Genomic DNA, 15,688 nt, shown 5'->3' on the forward strand with positions numbered 1-15,688 from the left:
TAACGTGCACCTGAAAGCTTTCATTAAAAGACTGCTCTTTATATTATCAATTTCAATATTGTTTGGAAAGCTTTTGTTCCAATTTTAGGCAACAGACCTGCAAAGGGCAGAGAGCACCCTGAGTATCCACTGAGTCTGAAGCAAAGTATTTCTGCACAGAAGAGTGCCATGGTTTAACCAAGCCATCACCAAGCCCCAGGCAGCTGCTTGCTCACTGCCCCAACAGCAGGATCAGGAAGAGGATCAGAAGGGTAAAAAACTCATGGGTTGAGATACACACAGTTTAATAGGGAAAGTGAAGGCCCTGCACACGAGTGAAATGAAAGAAGGAATGAATTCACTGCTTCCCATGGGCAGGCAGGTGTTCAGCCATCTCCAGGACAGCAGGATCTCATCACACACAACAGTGACTTGGGAAGACCAACACCATCACTCCAAATGTCCCCTCCCTTTTTCCTTCTTCCCCCCACTTTATACACTGAGCATGATGTCATGTGGTCTGGAATATTCCTTTGGTCAGCTGGGGTCACCTGTCCTGGCTGTGTCTCCTCTCAACCTCCCAGGCACTCCCATCTTCCCTGCCAGTGCAGCAGTATGAAAAGCAGAAAAGGCCTTGACTCTGTGTAAGCTCTGCTCAGCAATAACAAAAACATCTCTGTATTGTGAACTCTGTGTTCAGCACAAATCCAAAACTCAGCCTCCTACCAGCTGCTGCAAAGAAAATTAACTCTACTTCAGCGAAAACCAGCACAGAGATAAAGGGTCCTACCTTGTGATGTGATAATCCCTGACATGGAGATGGTGGAGTGCTTCAAACTTTGAAGATTAGTGTTCCAACCTCCATTATGTAAAGCTGTTTTAATGATGAATAATTTCCTTATTAAAGAAAGAATTGAGGGAGGTCAAATATATGTATTATTTATATGAATTTTGTCTAAGACTTGAATTGTATGAACCATGTTTTTTAGCCACACGCAGTAAAAAAGCAGGTTCCCTGAGGCTGTGCAATCCCCATTTCCCTGTGGAGTGTCTATGTTTTGATCTCCACTGTACTACGAGTGTTGACCTCCCCTTCCTTATTGGAGTGTGTTGGCTGTTTCTCTGAGCCGAGATGTAAATCTGCATTTATAGCACCTGACTGTTAGCAACCATTTGTTTTTGAGAATTTGCCCCTCTTCACTTTTAAATGGTAGGGCAGAAAGAAGTAGCAGTGGTTTCTGATAGTCCCCCAACCTGCACATTCCTGAAGGCTGATCCACATTACAGCTAAGCCCCAATTAATTATTTGCTGTGGCATTACAATGGCTTCTACTTCAAATAAATAGCATTTAAATATGAATTTTATCAGTGTGGGAAGGAATGGAGTGAAGTTATGTGCTAGGAGTCACTGGGGGACTTCATCTTGAATCTTTGTCCTGGGTTGAGGTGTATTCTATTACCATCCTCATGAGCTGTTGAAATCAGGTGGGGCAGTGTCTCCTTGCCTCCTCCCCCCAGACTATCTTTCTGTTAATGGCCCATCATTGTCCTGCTGCATGACTCAGAGATAACTCCCTCCGGACCATCTTCTGTTAACGAGCCTAATCAACACCTGGCCTCATGACTCATTACCCCATTGTGAGATGCTCCACCCAGAGGGAGGAACCAAGCATCCCATCATGGATATAACTGGGACTCTGAGCATCAAAGGGACTCCACTGGATTTCCAGAGGACAGGAGCTACACAGCCACCGCTGGATTTTCTGAGGAAGAGCAGACCCCTTCTACTACAGGATCACCACTTCAGAGGATTGCAGCCACCATTCCACCAGACTGCTACCACTACCCTGCCTAACAGGGACTCAGGTTGTATCTTGACTCTGTCAGTGTTTTCTTTTACTTTCTTTTCCTTTTCTTTAATTTCCATTAAATTGTTATTCTGACTTGGTGCCTCTCACTGGTTTGTTTTCAAACTAGCACATAATTTGGCGCCCAACGTGGGGCACGACTGCTGAGAAAAGTCAGAATTACAATTTTGTATTGTAGAAGCCATCTACTCACTATGGTGCTCAACATGCTTACATGGGTCTTGTACCTAGCTCTCTATATTTTTCCGCACATGGGGACCTATCTGCCGATTGTAATGCTCCTGTGTAGACCAGGGTATGGTATAAAATTTGCTTTATTAGTGTATTATGCCTACTGCATGATAACCTCCGAGACAATGAACATAATTCGGAATATATACTCAACTTTGTCTGCCTGTCCTACTTTAGGCTGCTACATCTGGGGCCTCAACAATCATACTCAGCCCCTGGGGGGAGGATTAAAGAATGTTTTTTTCCAGCCTTTCAGACCGGACACAGCAGTTTTTGAAAATATTGAGTTCCCTGTGGATGTTAAGGATGGCATAATCTTTTTGGCAGTTCTTTTCTCTTTTTTCTCCATGACCTGCACTGTGTACACTATGCTTAGGATCAGAGCTATGGCACAGCATCCTCAGGATGAGAGGAAAAAAAGGAGCCAAGCAACAAGCACAATGTCTACACCGATTGTCGCAAAGAAGAAAGGAACCAAAAGCAAAGTGACAGCATCCATCTCTACTCAGACTGTCACAGAGGAGAAAGAACCCAGACCCAAGACCACAGCGTCCATGTCCACGCAGACTGTCACAGAGGAGAAAGAACCCAGACCCAAGACCACAGCGTCCATGTCCACGCAGACTGACACAGAGGAGAAAGAACCCAGACCCAAGACCACAGCGTCCATGTCCACGCAGACTGACACAGAGGAGAAAGAACCCAGACCCAAGACCACAGCGTCCATGTCCATCCAGACTGACACAGAGAAGGAAAAAACCAAAGGAGCTGTAAGCATCTCCACACAAACTGTCACTGAACCAGAACAGCCTAAACCGATTGCAGTTGCCCCCGTTCAGAAGAAGAAATCAAAAAGCAAGTCAGTCCGCATAGTGACTGACGAGGATGCAGCAGGACCTTCGCACCCAGCAGAAGAGGCAGAGCCGGAGATCATCACTCGGTCGCTATCCCTGGGTGAGCTGCGTGACCTGCGGAGGGAATTCACGCGCCAGACGAACGAGTCCATCCTGACCTGGCTGCTCCGCATTTGGGACGCTGCAGCCAATGACACCATTCTGGACGGAAGTGAGGCGAGGCAGCTGGGATCTCTGTCCCGGGATGTGGTCATTGACCAGGGGATCGGGAGAACCCAAGAAACTCTCAGCCTCTGGCGGCGACTGCTTACAAGTGTCAGGGACAGGTACCTTTGTAAAGAAGACCTCCAGGTGCACCAAGGAAAATGGAGCACAATGGAACAAGGTATCCGGTGCCTGAGGGAATTGGCTGTGCTGGAGATCATTTTCTCAGAAGACGAAAGATTTCCTAAGAGCCCAGATGGTGTCCAGTGCACGTCACAGATGTGGTTGAGGTTCGCACGCCTTGGACCAGAGATATACTCCCGTTACGTGGCAACGCTGCAATGGAGGGAAGGCGAGGACAGGGTGGGCGTCCTGGTGAACAAACTGAGGATTTACGAGGACACCGTCACAGCCCCGTTTCGCACCCATGTCTCATCCGTGGAAACAAGTCTTTTGGCTGAGCAAGTCCGGAGTTTGATTGAAGAAGGCCATCAGAAATTGAAAAAGGAACTTAAGGAAGAGATTTACCAGATCTCGCCAGAACCAACAAGAGTCTCTGCCATTAGGAGCCGGCGTCCCCCAACCAGGGAGAGAGGATACACCCCACGAGGTAATCTCTGGTTTTTCCTTCAGGAACATGGAGAAGACATGAGTAAGTGGCATGGAAAACCCACCTCCTCCTTAGCAGCCAGGGTACGTGAACTAAAGAGAGGGACAAATACCACAAGAAGCGCATCTAGAGTCAACATTGCTCCGGTCTCTCGCACACAGAACTCCAGACGATACCAGAATGATAGTATGACTGATCCTCTTGAAGGGACCTCAGGAACATACTCACCGGAAGGGAGCAACATGCACCAGAACCAGGAATAGAGGGGCCCTGCCTCTAGCCAGGTAGAGGAAAGGGATAATCGGGTCTTTTGGACTGTGTGGGTCCGATGGCCTGGCACAGCTGACCCACAAAAATACACGGCTTTGGTTGACACAGGCGCTCAATGTACTCTGATGCCATCAAGGTATGTGGGAGCAGAACCCATTTCCATTTGTGGGGTGACAGGAGGATCCCAGCAGCTGACTGTACTGGAAGCTGAAGTGAGTTTAACTGGGAATGAGTGGCAGAAACACCCCATCGTGACTGGCCCGGAGGCCCCGTGCATTCTCGGCATAGACTATCTCAGAAATGGATATTTCAAGGACCCAAAAGGACATCGTTGGGCTTTTGGGATAGCTGCTGTGGAGACAGAAGATATCAGACAACTGAGTACATTGCCTGGCCTCTCAGATGACCCGTCTGCCGTGGGACTGCTAAGAGTTGAAGAACAACAGGTACCAATCGCCACAGCAACAGTACACCGTCGGCAATACCGCACAGACAGAGACTCTGTGGTTCCCGTCCATGAGATGATTCGTAAACTGGAGAGCCAAGGGGTGGTCAGCAAGGCCCATTCACCCTTCAACAGCCCTATATGGCCAGTGCGTAAGTCCAACGGGGAATGGAGACTGACAGTGGATTACCGTGGCCTGAATGAAGTCACACCACCATTGAGCGCTGCTGTGCCGGACATGTTGGAACTTCAGTACGAGCTGGAGTCCAAAGCAGCGAAGTGGTACTCCACTATTGACATTGCCAACGCCTTCTTCTCCATTCCTTTGGCAGCAGAATGCAGGCCCCAGTTTGCTTTCACTTGGAGGGGTGTGCAATACACCTGGAACCGACTGCCCCAGGGGTGGAAGCACAGTCCCACCATTTGCCATGGACTGATCCAGACTGCACTGGAAAAGGGTGAGGCCCCAGAACATCTGCAATACATCGACGACATCATCGTGTGGGGAAACACAGCAAAGGAAGTATTTGAGAAAGGAGAGAAAATCATCCAGATTCTCCTGGAAGCTGGCTTTGCCATCAAAAGGAGCAAAGTCAAGGGACCTGCCCAAGAGATCCAGTTCCTGGGAGTAAAGTGGCAAGATGGACGACGTCAGATTCCCACCGAGGTTGTCAACAAGATCACTGCGATGTCTCCACCGACCAGCAAGAAGGAAACACAAGCTTTCCTAGGCGCCATAGGTTTTTGGAGAATGCACATTCCTGAGTACAGCCAGATTGTGAGCCCTCTCTACCTGGTTACCCGCAAGAAGAACGATTTCCACTGGGGCCCTGAACAGCAGCAAGCCTTCGCCCAGATCAAACAGGAAATCGCTCATGCGGTAGCCCTTGGCCCAGTCAGGACAGGACCAGAGGTGAAGAACGTGCTCTACTCTGCAGCCGGGAGCCATGGTCTGTCCTGGAGCCTCTGGCAGAAGGTGCCTGGTGAGACTCGGGGCCGACCACTGGGATTCTGGAGCCGAAGCTACAGAGGATCTGAAGCTAACTACACTCCCACAGAGAAGGAAATCTTGGCCGCCTATGAAGGAGTCCAAGCTGCCTCAGAGGTAATCGGCACAGAGGCACAACTCCTCCTGGCACCCCGACTACCAGTGCTGGGGTGGATGTTCAAGGGAAAGGTTCCTGCCACGCATCATGCCACCGACACCACATGGAGCAAATGGATTGCTCTCATCACACAGCGTGCCCGTATTGGAAACCCGAATCGCCCTGGGATTCTGGAAATTATAACAAACTGGCCTGAAGGTGAGACTTTTGGATTATCTTCTGAAGAAGAGGAAGAGCAAGTGACTCGTGCTGAGGAAGCCCCACCATATAATGAGCTACCGGAGACTGAAAGACGTTATGCCCTCTTCACTGATGGTTCCTGCCGAATTGTAGGCACTAACAGGAAGTGGAAAGCTGCAGTATGGAGCCCCACACGGCAAGTTGCACAAGCTACCGAGGGACAAGGTGGATCGAGTCAGGTTGCAGAGCTTAAAGCCGTCCAGCTGGCTTTGGATATTGCTGAACGAGAGAAGTGGCCGAGGCTCTATCTCTACACCGACTCGTGGATGGTAGCTAATGCTCTGTGGGGATGGCTGGTTCGCTGGAGAAAAGCCAACTGGCAGCGCAGAGGGAAACCCATCTGGGCCGCTGAGATTTGGCAGGACATCGCCGCCCGAGTAGAGAAGCTGACCGTGAAGGTTCGACACGTGGATGCGCACGTACCCAAGAGTCGGGCTAATGAAGAACATCGCAACAACGAGCAGGTGGACCGAGCTGCCAAGGTGAAAGTATCACAGGTGGATCTGGACTGGCAGCACAAGGGAGAACTATTCCTAGCTCGTTGGGCCCATGATGCCTCTGGTCACCAGGGGAGAGATGCAACATACCAATGGGCCCGTGACCGAGGGGTGGACCTTACCATGGACAGCATCTCACAGGTCATCCACAGCTGTGAGACCTGTGCTGCAATCAAACAGGCCAAGCGGGTGAAGCCTCTGTGGTACGGCGGACGATGGTCAAAGTACAGGTATGGGGAAGCCTGGCAAGTTGATTACATCACCCTTCCCCAAACTCGCCAAGGCAAGCGCTACGTGTTGACCATGGTTGAAGCAACCACTGGATGGCTGGAGACCTACCCTGTGCCTCATGCTACAGCCCGGAACACCATCTTGGGCCTGGAAAAGCAAGTCCTGTGGAGACATGGCACCCCCGACAGGATCGAGTCAGACAACGGGACTCATTTTAAGAACAGCCTCATCAACACCTGGGCCAGAGAACACGGTATCGAATGGATATATCATATTCCTTATCATGCACCAGCTGCCGGAAAAGTTGAACGCTGCAATGGACTACTTAAAACCACCCTAAAGGCACTTGGTGGGGGAACCTTCAAAAATTGGGAAGCGAACTTAGCGAAGGCTACCTGGATGGTCAATACCCGAGGGTCCATCAATCGAGCTGGTCCTGCCGAGTCCGAACCCTTGCACACAGTGGATGGAGATAGAGTCCCTGTGGTACACCTGAGAGGTATTTTAGGAAAGACTGTTTGGATTAATCCTACCTCAGGCAAAGGCAAACCCATCCGTGGGATTGTCTTTGCTCAAGGACCTGGTTGCACTTGGTGGGTAATGCAAAAAGATGGGGAAACCCGTTGTGTACCACAGGGAGACCTAATCTTAGGTGAGAACGGTGTGTAGGGTTTCATTGTATATATATATATATATATATGTATGTGTATTTAGAGTTTAAGAAGGTATTGATTTGGGATGATGTAGATGGTAATAGAATAAGGGGTGGATAATGTCCTGGGTTGAGGTGTATTCTATTACCATCCTCATGAGCTGTTGAAATCAGGTGGGGCAGTGTCTCCTTGCCTCCTCCCCCCAGACTATCTTTCTGTTAATGGCCCATCATTGTCCTGCTGCATGACTCAGAGATAACTCCCTCCGGACCATCTTCTGTTAACGAGCCTAATCAACACCTGGCCTCATGACTCATTACCCCATTGTGAGATGCTCCACCCAGAGGGAGGAACCAAGCATCCCATCATGGATATAACTGGGACTCTGAGCATCAAAGGGACTCCACTGGATTTCCAGAGGACAGGAGCTACACAGCCACCGCTGGATTTTCTGAGGAAGAGCAGACCCCTTCTACTACAGGATCACCACTTCAGAGGATTGCAGCCACCATTCCACCAGACTGCTACCACTACCCTGCCTAACAGGGACTCAGGTTGTATCTTGACTCTGTCAGTGTTTTCTTTTACTTTCTTTTCCTTTTCTTTAATTTCCATTAAATTGTTATTCTGACTTGGTGCCTCCCACTGGTTTGTTTTCAAACTAGCACAATCTTGAATGCAGAAAATTCCATGAGTGGGGCTTTTTTCACCCAGGTATTGCAAGATCAAGTAGGCAGCAACCAGAAGCAAAGAGGAGACACCTGGAGCACTTGGATCCCTGCTCTGTGCTCAGATCATTCCGGCCTCTTTGGAAACATGCAGTGTAGTCGTCATCTGGGGAAATGGACATTAAGTACTTATTTCTCAAAGTCATGCAGGAGGAAATAGATGACAGTTATGAGAACAATCCTTAATGTGATCAATATGAGCTTCCTTAATATGATTAATAAGCCTTATACCTTCCCTTTGCATTTTTATTTTTAAATTCTGAATAATTTAAAGTCAACTGATTGGAATAGCATAGCAAACCCTGTTGGTTCTGACTTTGTTCTTATTCCATGTTTGCCTTTTTCTTATAAACTACCTATAAGAAGACAGAAGAGTTTCCTCCTGTGTTTTCTAAAACTTCTAAAACTTATGTGAAGTTTTTAGATATTTTAGATCTTTGTAAAAGAAAATTGGATATTTAACCCGAACAATGGTCATAAATATGCAAAGAAAATTGAAAGAAACATGCATTACAAAAAAAAAAAAAAAGTGGAGAGACAGAAGTAACTTACTAAGGCACCCGTATATGTTTTGGTTTGGAATTCAGAATTCATTGATCAGAGAGTGACTCCACTTCTGCATTACCTCTGCTTTAACAGTCTTTAATAGGGTAAATCAAATTGTTTTCAGTGAAATGCTGGGCAATATTCACACATTTCACCATTAAAAATAAAAACAAACCAAACACCACCACCCCCCACATCCCCAAAATAGTAATCCCTACTGAAACACAGTAGTAACTTTGTGATGTAGTAGTGGTTGTTTATGAGGTGGTAATGACAAGCACATTATGACATGCCACTGGTACACACAGAAGAAGATGTTTTCTGCCTTCTTCCAGCCAATTGCTTTTTCTTGTGCTTCTGCATAGTACTATATAGACAGCAAGACCAATGTCTCCTGCTTCTTTCTAGCTGCTGAGTTGCAAAGCAGTAGTTGCTCCTCTGGGAAGTCTTTTCCTCTAGCAGAAATTCTTGTTTTCATCCCTGTCACTTTCCAAATTTTCTAATCAGCCACTGTTGTGGTTTGTTTTTTTCTTTTTTCCTCTACATTGGAATGTCTCTGGATGCCTATTAGTGCTCTGGGTGTAGGAGACATCATGGCCCAAAGTGTCAGGAATGAAACATTTGTACAGCGTATTAATGTCATCAAGGGTAAAACACAAAACATTCCCTCCAGAAGTGCTATGTGTGTGCTATAAACACCACCATAATATAATTCCTGTACTACATAACTCAGGAAATTCAGCTATGTTTCTTTTGCCTGTGTTCCCCTTAGCAATTAATAATTTATTATCTTCTATATTGCTTAAAGATCTCACATTTCTTGCTGATTTTTGCTTGTAGACATCTTCTATGGCTGTACTACAACCACCTAAGCTATATGTGTCACTCTTGCATGTTTCTCCTTTTTACCTCAAAATGATTCTATCTTTGGGGTTTTTTTTATTTATGTTCAGAGTAGAAAAATAAATTGATGGATTTCAATCTCTTTCATGTACTATTATTCTTAATTATATGCTTTTGTTAACTATACTATTATTTTCAGAGAGATACAAAATGATTGTTACAAGTGTGTGGAAAAAATTCTGGTTTTCCTAAGAGTTCCAGATTTCATCTCATGTCACTAATGACATAATAACAGCAACAGCAATGATATTTGAAATTAAACAAACACGAAAATTAGCCATTATGACCACTACAGGAAGTCTCCAATCCATAACTGATGCAGCAAAATCTGACTTGCAAAAATTTGTAAAAGGAAAGTAAAGAGATATGTTATCTGTTGCCATAAGTTTTGGGCAGGAGTACAGGACACTGCTTTTATTAGTTTTTCTGTTCAAAATGCTTAAGAAGTAGAGAGAGGATATCATACTGAGAAGATCTTGACTATGGGCAGGCTTTTAATACCAGACAAACTGGTTAATGAAGGATGTTGCTGATTGTATTTGCTCATAGGGCAAACCTTAAACTGACTAAAAATCCCATTAAAATCATCATTCTCAATTTTCCTGCTTCCTCAATTTAGGTAGAAAAGGATTTCTGAGGTCATTCAGGTCTGCTTCCTGCTCTTAGCAGGGGTAACATTAATGGTCAGGTTCTTCATGGCTTAGCCCACTCAGATGGTGAAAATCCCGGAGGACAGAGATTCCACGATCTCCCTTTCCACCTTGGGAGTCATCGAGGTTTGTTTGAAGTTTTTCCATTATTTATATAATCTCAATCTCCCTTTTATTGTTTTGGATTGAATCAACTTTTTTGAATGACAGGCTGACACTTGATATTTTTCTGTCTTTACTGCTCTCTTCTCACTGTACGAGGTCAGCAGTGAACAGCAGCTGCACCCCCCAGCCCATAAAGGACTTGTGTCACATAAAATATAAGAACTTGGGCAATCATGCGTCACAGACTGCAGCCAGGACACTGACAGGGAATTTCGGTACAATACAGAAGGTTCTACAGATCGTCTTACTTCAAACAAGTTTAAGAATAAAGTTCACCTCTGGTTTTTCTCTGTGTTCCAAACAACCTCTCCCAGAAAATCTTTTGCGACTGTGTGGTGTCAGAGCTAGCTGTGTATATTGCAGAGAGGGATGCTAATAAGTTCTGCAAAGATGCTACATAGATTGGTTCTTTCAACAAGCTGTATTCCTCCAGCCCAGCACATGAGTCACGGTACTTTATCAGAGTTTGGATCTCCAGAGTAATTCTTGCAGGGATAGAACTGAGCTACCAAGTAAAGGTGATTGTTTATAGGTGAAAGACACAGTTTTTAACTAACTTTAATTCTTCAATGTAAAAACAACCCCAAACCCAGACACACATGCTGGCTGATGCTTATTCTAATTCCACTGTAAAAACACTGCAATATCCAAGATCTACATATCCTTTTTAATAGGTTTGCAATTTTAAGTCAAATTTTGTCTTTATTTTCACTTAAAAAAAATATGAATATAATTTTTATTTCACAAATCCAGTGAGAATGATAAAAGGGATAGACAGTAAAAACAGAATGGTATTTAAAATAAAAGAGTTATCCCTGTGGGTTAGGGGGGATGAATAAACAAAAGAATTGAGAAATGGAAAGGTCCAAGCCCTCAGCTAATGTAAATTGGTGCTGATACCAGAAGAAATTGTGCCACTTGACACCATCTAGAGTCCAGTGTTACAGAAGAGTATGAAATAAAAGGCATAAGCAATTGCTTTTGAAAAGTAATTTGTAAGCTAAAATCATGGAGATAGGCAAAGCAAAGCTCTACGGCTTAAAAAGGACGTATTTCTGGTAATGTTTCTTGTTTGTGGGGATTTACAGAGAGGATAGAGAAACTAAACACAGCCCTTAAGGAAAGAAATAGAAGAAAGATGTAGAATTTAAACTAGTGAGTCTGAACTCAGCTTCCAGGGGTTTTAATAAAAGATTATGCAAGACAGTCAGTCTTTGCTAATTTTCTCTGACAGATCTGGTGGATTGTATTGGATGATAACTCAGAAAAGACAAAAGAATAAAAGGGAAAATCATGGTGATAGATACCAAGTTCCCAGAAGTCTGGACAGCCTACAACAGAGAAAAACTCTATAATAATGTTGATTCCAGCTAACATTCTCCTCTATCAAATCCACATCCTTTTTTTTTGTCTTTCTTTTCTCTGTTGCTTCTCTATCTGTGCTGGAAATTGCTACCTCCCAAATCACAGTGTTTTCATTTATTGATAGAATTTTCCTAGAACAGTTTTTTAAAATGTTCTTAAATAAGAGTGATACCATGACTAATAGAACTCATTTGTCTGATATTTTTTTTTCCTGAAATGGTTTTCTCATAGACCAATATTAAAAAGAGAAATCCTTTATTTTCAAGAATATAATTTTAATTAAATCTTAAAAATATGCCTTTGCATCTTCAGATAAGCTACAAAGTTGTCAGAATTATTAATTTTTCATAGCACTAATAAGAAGGAAGGACATACTCTTTTTTTTACAGATTCATATATCATATTTGCTATCCATTTTATCAATGTTAACAATTACATTGTTTTATTGCATTTTTGAACAGTACAGGATTGAATTTACAGAAAGACAATGTGTAGATTTTTTTTTTTTAAGTTAAAGGATGTGATCTTAGATAATTGATAGAAAACTGACCCCAGGATTACATTAACTATGTATTCAGGAAAATTTTTTCTGGATGGTTAGTGCAGACAACTTTTTACCTGAGGATTGCACTCAGCTGATAGCTACTGAGTATGCAGAGCACTAGGCCGACCAACCAAATCTGTGTATTTCGAAAACTCTTCTCCTTGTGAGTCAAGTAAGTCCTAGCATTTGTATCAGTGGAAGACATACTAGAACCGAGCCAGATTCAAGATGCCCAAAACTGCTAAGCTGAGGCAAAAAAGGAGGGCAGATGGGGTGCTGAAATTTCTCCTGCTTGGAAATCAACACAAAATCAATTTAAAAGGTATCTAAAATGAACATTAAAAAAATCAAGATGTTTAGAATGCCTATTTGAAAAAAACTAATCCCAACTAACTAGCATTATCTCCTTCTACATTTGCTGCTGTTTTCCTTTTCCATCCATGTTAGAGACTGCTGCTACCTAGACCTCTGTGTCAGCATGGAAATAAGAAAGTAAAAAGGTGATTGTCTAAAAAATCTTGATTTGGTTGTCAGTGACAAGCAGTGCCACTGCACTTTTGGGATTCAACTGGAACCTGCAGTTCTGTTCCTGTCTTTTTGATCACCAATCTTGCTGTACAACTCCTAGGCTTTCAAGGGTGCTGAAATCAGAACAGTGTAAAGGCATACTTTAGTGTGATGCGAAACATTAAGGTAGTGCTGTTTCCCTTTTAAACTTCAAGTAGTTCCTGATGGCACTGCTTGTCTCAGCTCCAGGGAAGAAAAAGAAGGATGGTGGGTTTGGAAAAGATTAACTGCATGTGCCGGTTTGGCCAAATTTAGAAATATATCCTCTGAGAGAAGGCAGGCCACAAACCACCCCTCCCCCACCAGGTTCAGGAAAAAATAAACGTTTTCTTCAAAGGAAAGTGAAAGAGATAAAAATATTTAACAAACACACAGGGAAAGGATAATAATGCTAAATAATAAAATCTCTTGCTGTGGAGAAAAAACCTGGGAAAGTGTCAGAGTCCTCCCTTTGGTCTTCTTGGAGCTGGGGCTTGGCCCAAGGCCAGGCCCTCTGTGCCCGGTGGAAAGTCCTCCCGATGTGTTCTGATATTGAAGCAGTCCAGCAGAAAAGGGAAAAAAAATCCAAAGTTCCAGAAAAAAAGTTCAACTCTCTGTCTCTCTCTGGAGAAAAAGAAGCTGAAAAACTGGCCGACAACTGGCTGGAAAGAAAAGCAAGCCGGGTGCTCTCGTTCTCCTGCTGCAGCTGAAAAAAAGTCTCTATCTCTGTGTGACCTTGAACAAGCTGCAAACTGCTTTGAAGAAGTTTTGCTCAGTTTTTCCTTTCCCTTCTCAGGCTCACTTTTAAGGCACAGAAAGGCACAAAATTAATTCGTGGGCATAGGGCAGCGATATGGGATACACATCATAAAGTCACCCCAAGACACTGCATAAAATACACTATAAGTCAGTATGAGTCTGTGCTGTGCTAGGTGTGATCACTGTGATCTGCTTAAAGCACTGCAGGTTTCCGCTACCAGGCAGTGAATGCTGGTGTCAAACACTGCAGTGCACTCTTCCTAAGGCCTAGTTTTCAAAATCAGCACAACTATTGCCACTTTGCAGTAGATGATAATCTGCCCTGGTGTCTCTAGTGGCTTAAACTGCTTCTGTCATTTGCTTTGGTGGCTAGTGATTAATCAGAAAGGCAGAATGACATGAGTGGTAGTACCACATGCTTTGTTCCTCAACCATATATAGTGTACCAGTTTGATAAAACCTGCTTTTGGGACTGTCCAAGGTGCAGACTGGAGAAACAAATGTCACCTCCTCCGGCTGAGGAAATGGAGTCTGGTACCAATGAGGGCTATGAATAAGTAAACGCTGCAAGAAAAGTTCTTACATAAATTTGTTGAGTGTCTCTGATGAACTGTAGGTACAAGTTAAGTGTTTGAAGCCTTCAGAGATTCAATTTTTTATTTAAAGTTACACAGCTCAGCATGTGTTATTGATTTCATACTTTTCTGTACAGTTACAGTAGTAACTTCTGACTCAACTATTAATAAAATGAAAAAATTGAAGTTGCAATGATTGATTTTGGATAATTAAGAGATTCTTGCAGAGCTGGTCCCATTGTTTGAAAAACTATTGTGCAGATCTGACACACACATACAGGGAGAGTTTATCAGTACTTTGTAAAGCAAGTTCATCCTGGCATTTGGTGCTTGAGCCTTGAACTTGGTCATCTGCTTAGCTCACTGTGAAAAATTGTCTAAATTCCTTACACAATGTGGGCTCAGTCCCCAGGGTGTACAACAGCAGTGACTCCTCAGCAGTAGGAACACACAAAAAAAAGGAGTATTTTACAAGGAGCAGCTCTCTGCCACCCAGTCACCCAGGTCCATTAGCCCTATGTCCACATCAGTCCCAAACTGGTTCACAATGGGGCTCCCTCTGCACCAGGAGCATGTTCCCAGGCACTGGGACACTAGTGGGATGACATCAACTCTGCTGGAGAAACCATTTGCCTTAACAGACAGGAGGGCATGGAGGGTGAATGTTTGCACTGGCTCATATGCACATGATGCTGGGTAAGTGTGCTAAAAAACACCTGTCTCTTCTGCATTGCAACTTGGATGTTATAATAGGGATTTTTATTCAAACCCTTTTTTTCTGAAATTTCTTTCATTCATACGGTAAGAAATAACTAAAACTGTTGGGTTTCTTTTAATGTTGCTAAGAGGAATTAGGGATTATTCTGATACTTGAATTTGATCTAAAATATATTTATAGTGAAGCACATGAAAGTGTAGGAAATTTTATGAGTATTACATATGTGACATTATTTTTAATATTTTCTGATGAAGAAAAAAATAAAATTTCATCACTTAAGAGTCATGATTATTCTTAGGGTGGTTTTAAAGGCCAACTGGTAACTTTTGAATTCATGCTAACTTCTAAACTGACTTTTATTTAAATTAGCTGTCTCCTGCAGTCTTTCTTTCTCCCCTGATTAAGCTTGGTACAGGAGGTATCTGTGATAAAAGCTTAATGTTCACAATGATATGAAAAATGTTATAAACTGGAGTTTGTGTAGTTGACATACCGGTGTTTTCATTTTAAAAAGTTCTATTACACATTGACTCTTTATTTCTTTCTCAATTATATTGTAAGTACTGAGACAATTTAAGACACGGAATAAAAAAAGTATACAAGCATTGGAGGGCTTCCTGGTTTCACTGAGGTGTTGTTATTTAGAAAGAAATAGCTGGAATATTAATAGGGCTATGTTTGTGTGGCTCCTCTGTGTACCTGTGAAGATGCAAAACTTAGAAAAATTTAAAAATCCCCATGACAAAATTCTTACTAATGCCACAGCACCACAAGTTTTCTGGAGGCCAGGTGACTTCAATTAGCTTTTCCAACTATATGTGCTAGGCTTGGTACAGAAAGAATAAAAGCTGTTTGCTAAAGTTGTTAGACTTCCACTTGTATACTACAGCCTTGTATTGGTAGCCTACAGGTCAGAAATGTCCCAGAAATCTGTTTTGAAATGGATCCAGATACCTTCCATTAGACCTTGCAAAAACTCACATATTCACAGGTTTTAGGAA

At 43.4% G+C, this 15,688-nt stretch overlaps 1 protein-coding gene across 1 annotated transcript; it reads left to right on the plus strand.

Moving 5' to 3' along the window:
• Positions 1 to 6,161: 6,161 nt before the first annotated feature.
• On the plus strand, positions 6,162 to 7,642 carry LOC138103570 (retrovirus-related Pol polyprotein from transposon 412). Its single transcript, XM_069001948.1, has 2 exons — positions 6,162 to 7,034; positions 7,395 to 7,642. Exons 1-2 carry the CDS (start codon positions 6,428 to 6,430, stop codon positions 7,445 to 7,447), a joined length of 660 nt encoding a protein of 219 aa, XP_068858049.1. The 5' UTR covers positions 6,162 to 6,427; the 3' UTR covers positions 7,448 to 7,642.
• Positions 7,643 to 15,688: the final 8,046 nt, after the last annotated feature.

The sequence above is a fragment of the Aphelocoma coerulescens genome (assembly GCF_041296385.1).
Source record: "Aphelocoma coerulescens isolate FSJ_1873_10779 chromosome Z unlocalized genomic scaffold, UR_Acoe_1.0 ChrZ, whole genome shotgun sequence".
Taxonomy (NCBI): Eukaryota; Metazoa; Chordata; class Aves; order Passeriformes; family Corvidae; genus Aphelocoma; species Aphelocoma coerulescens.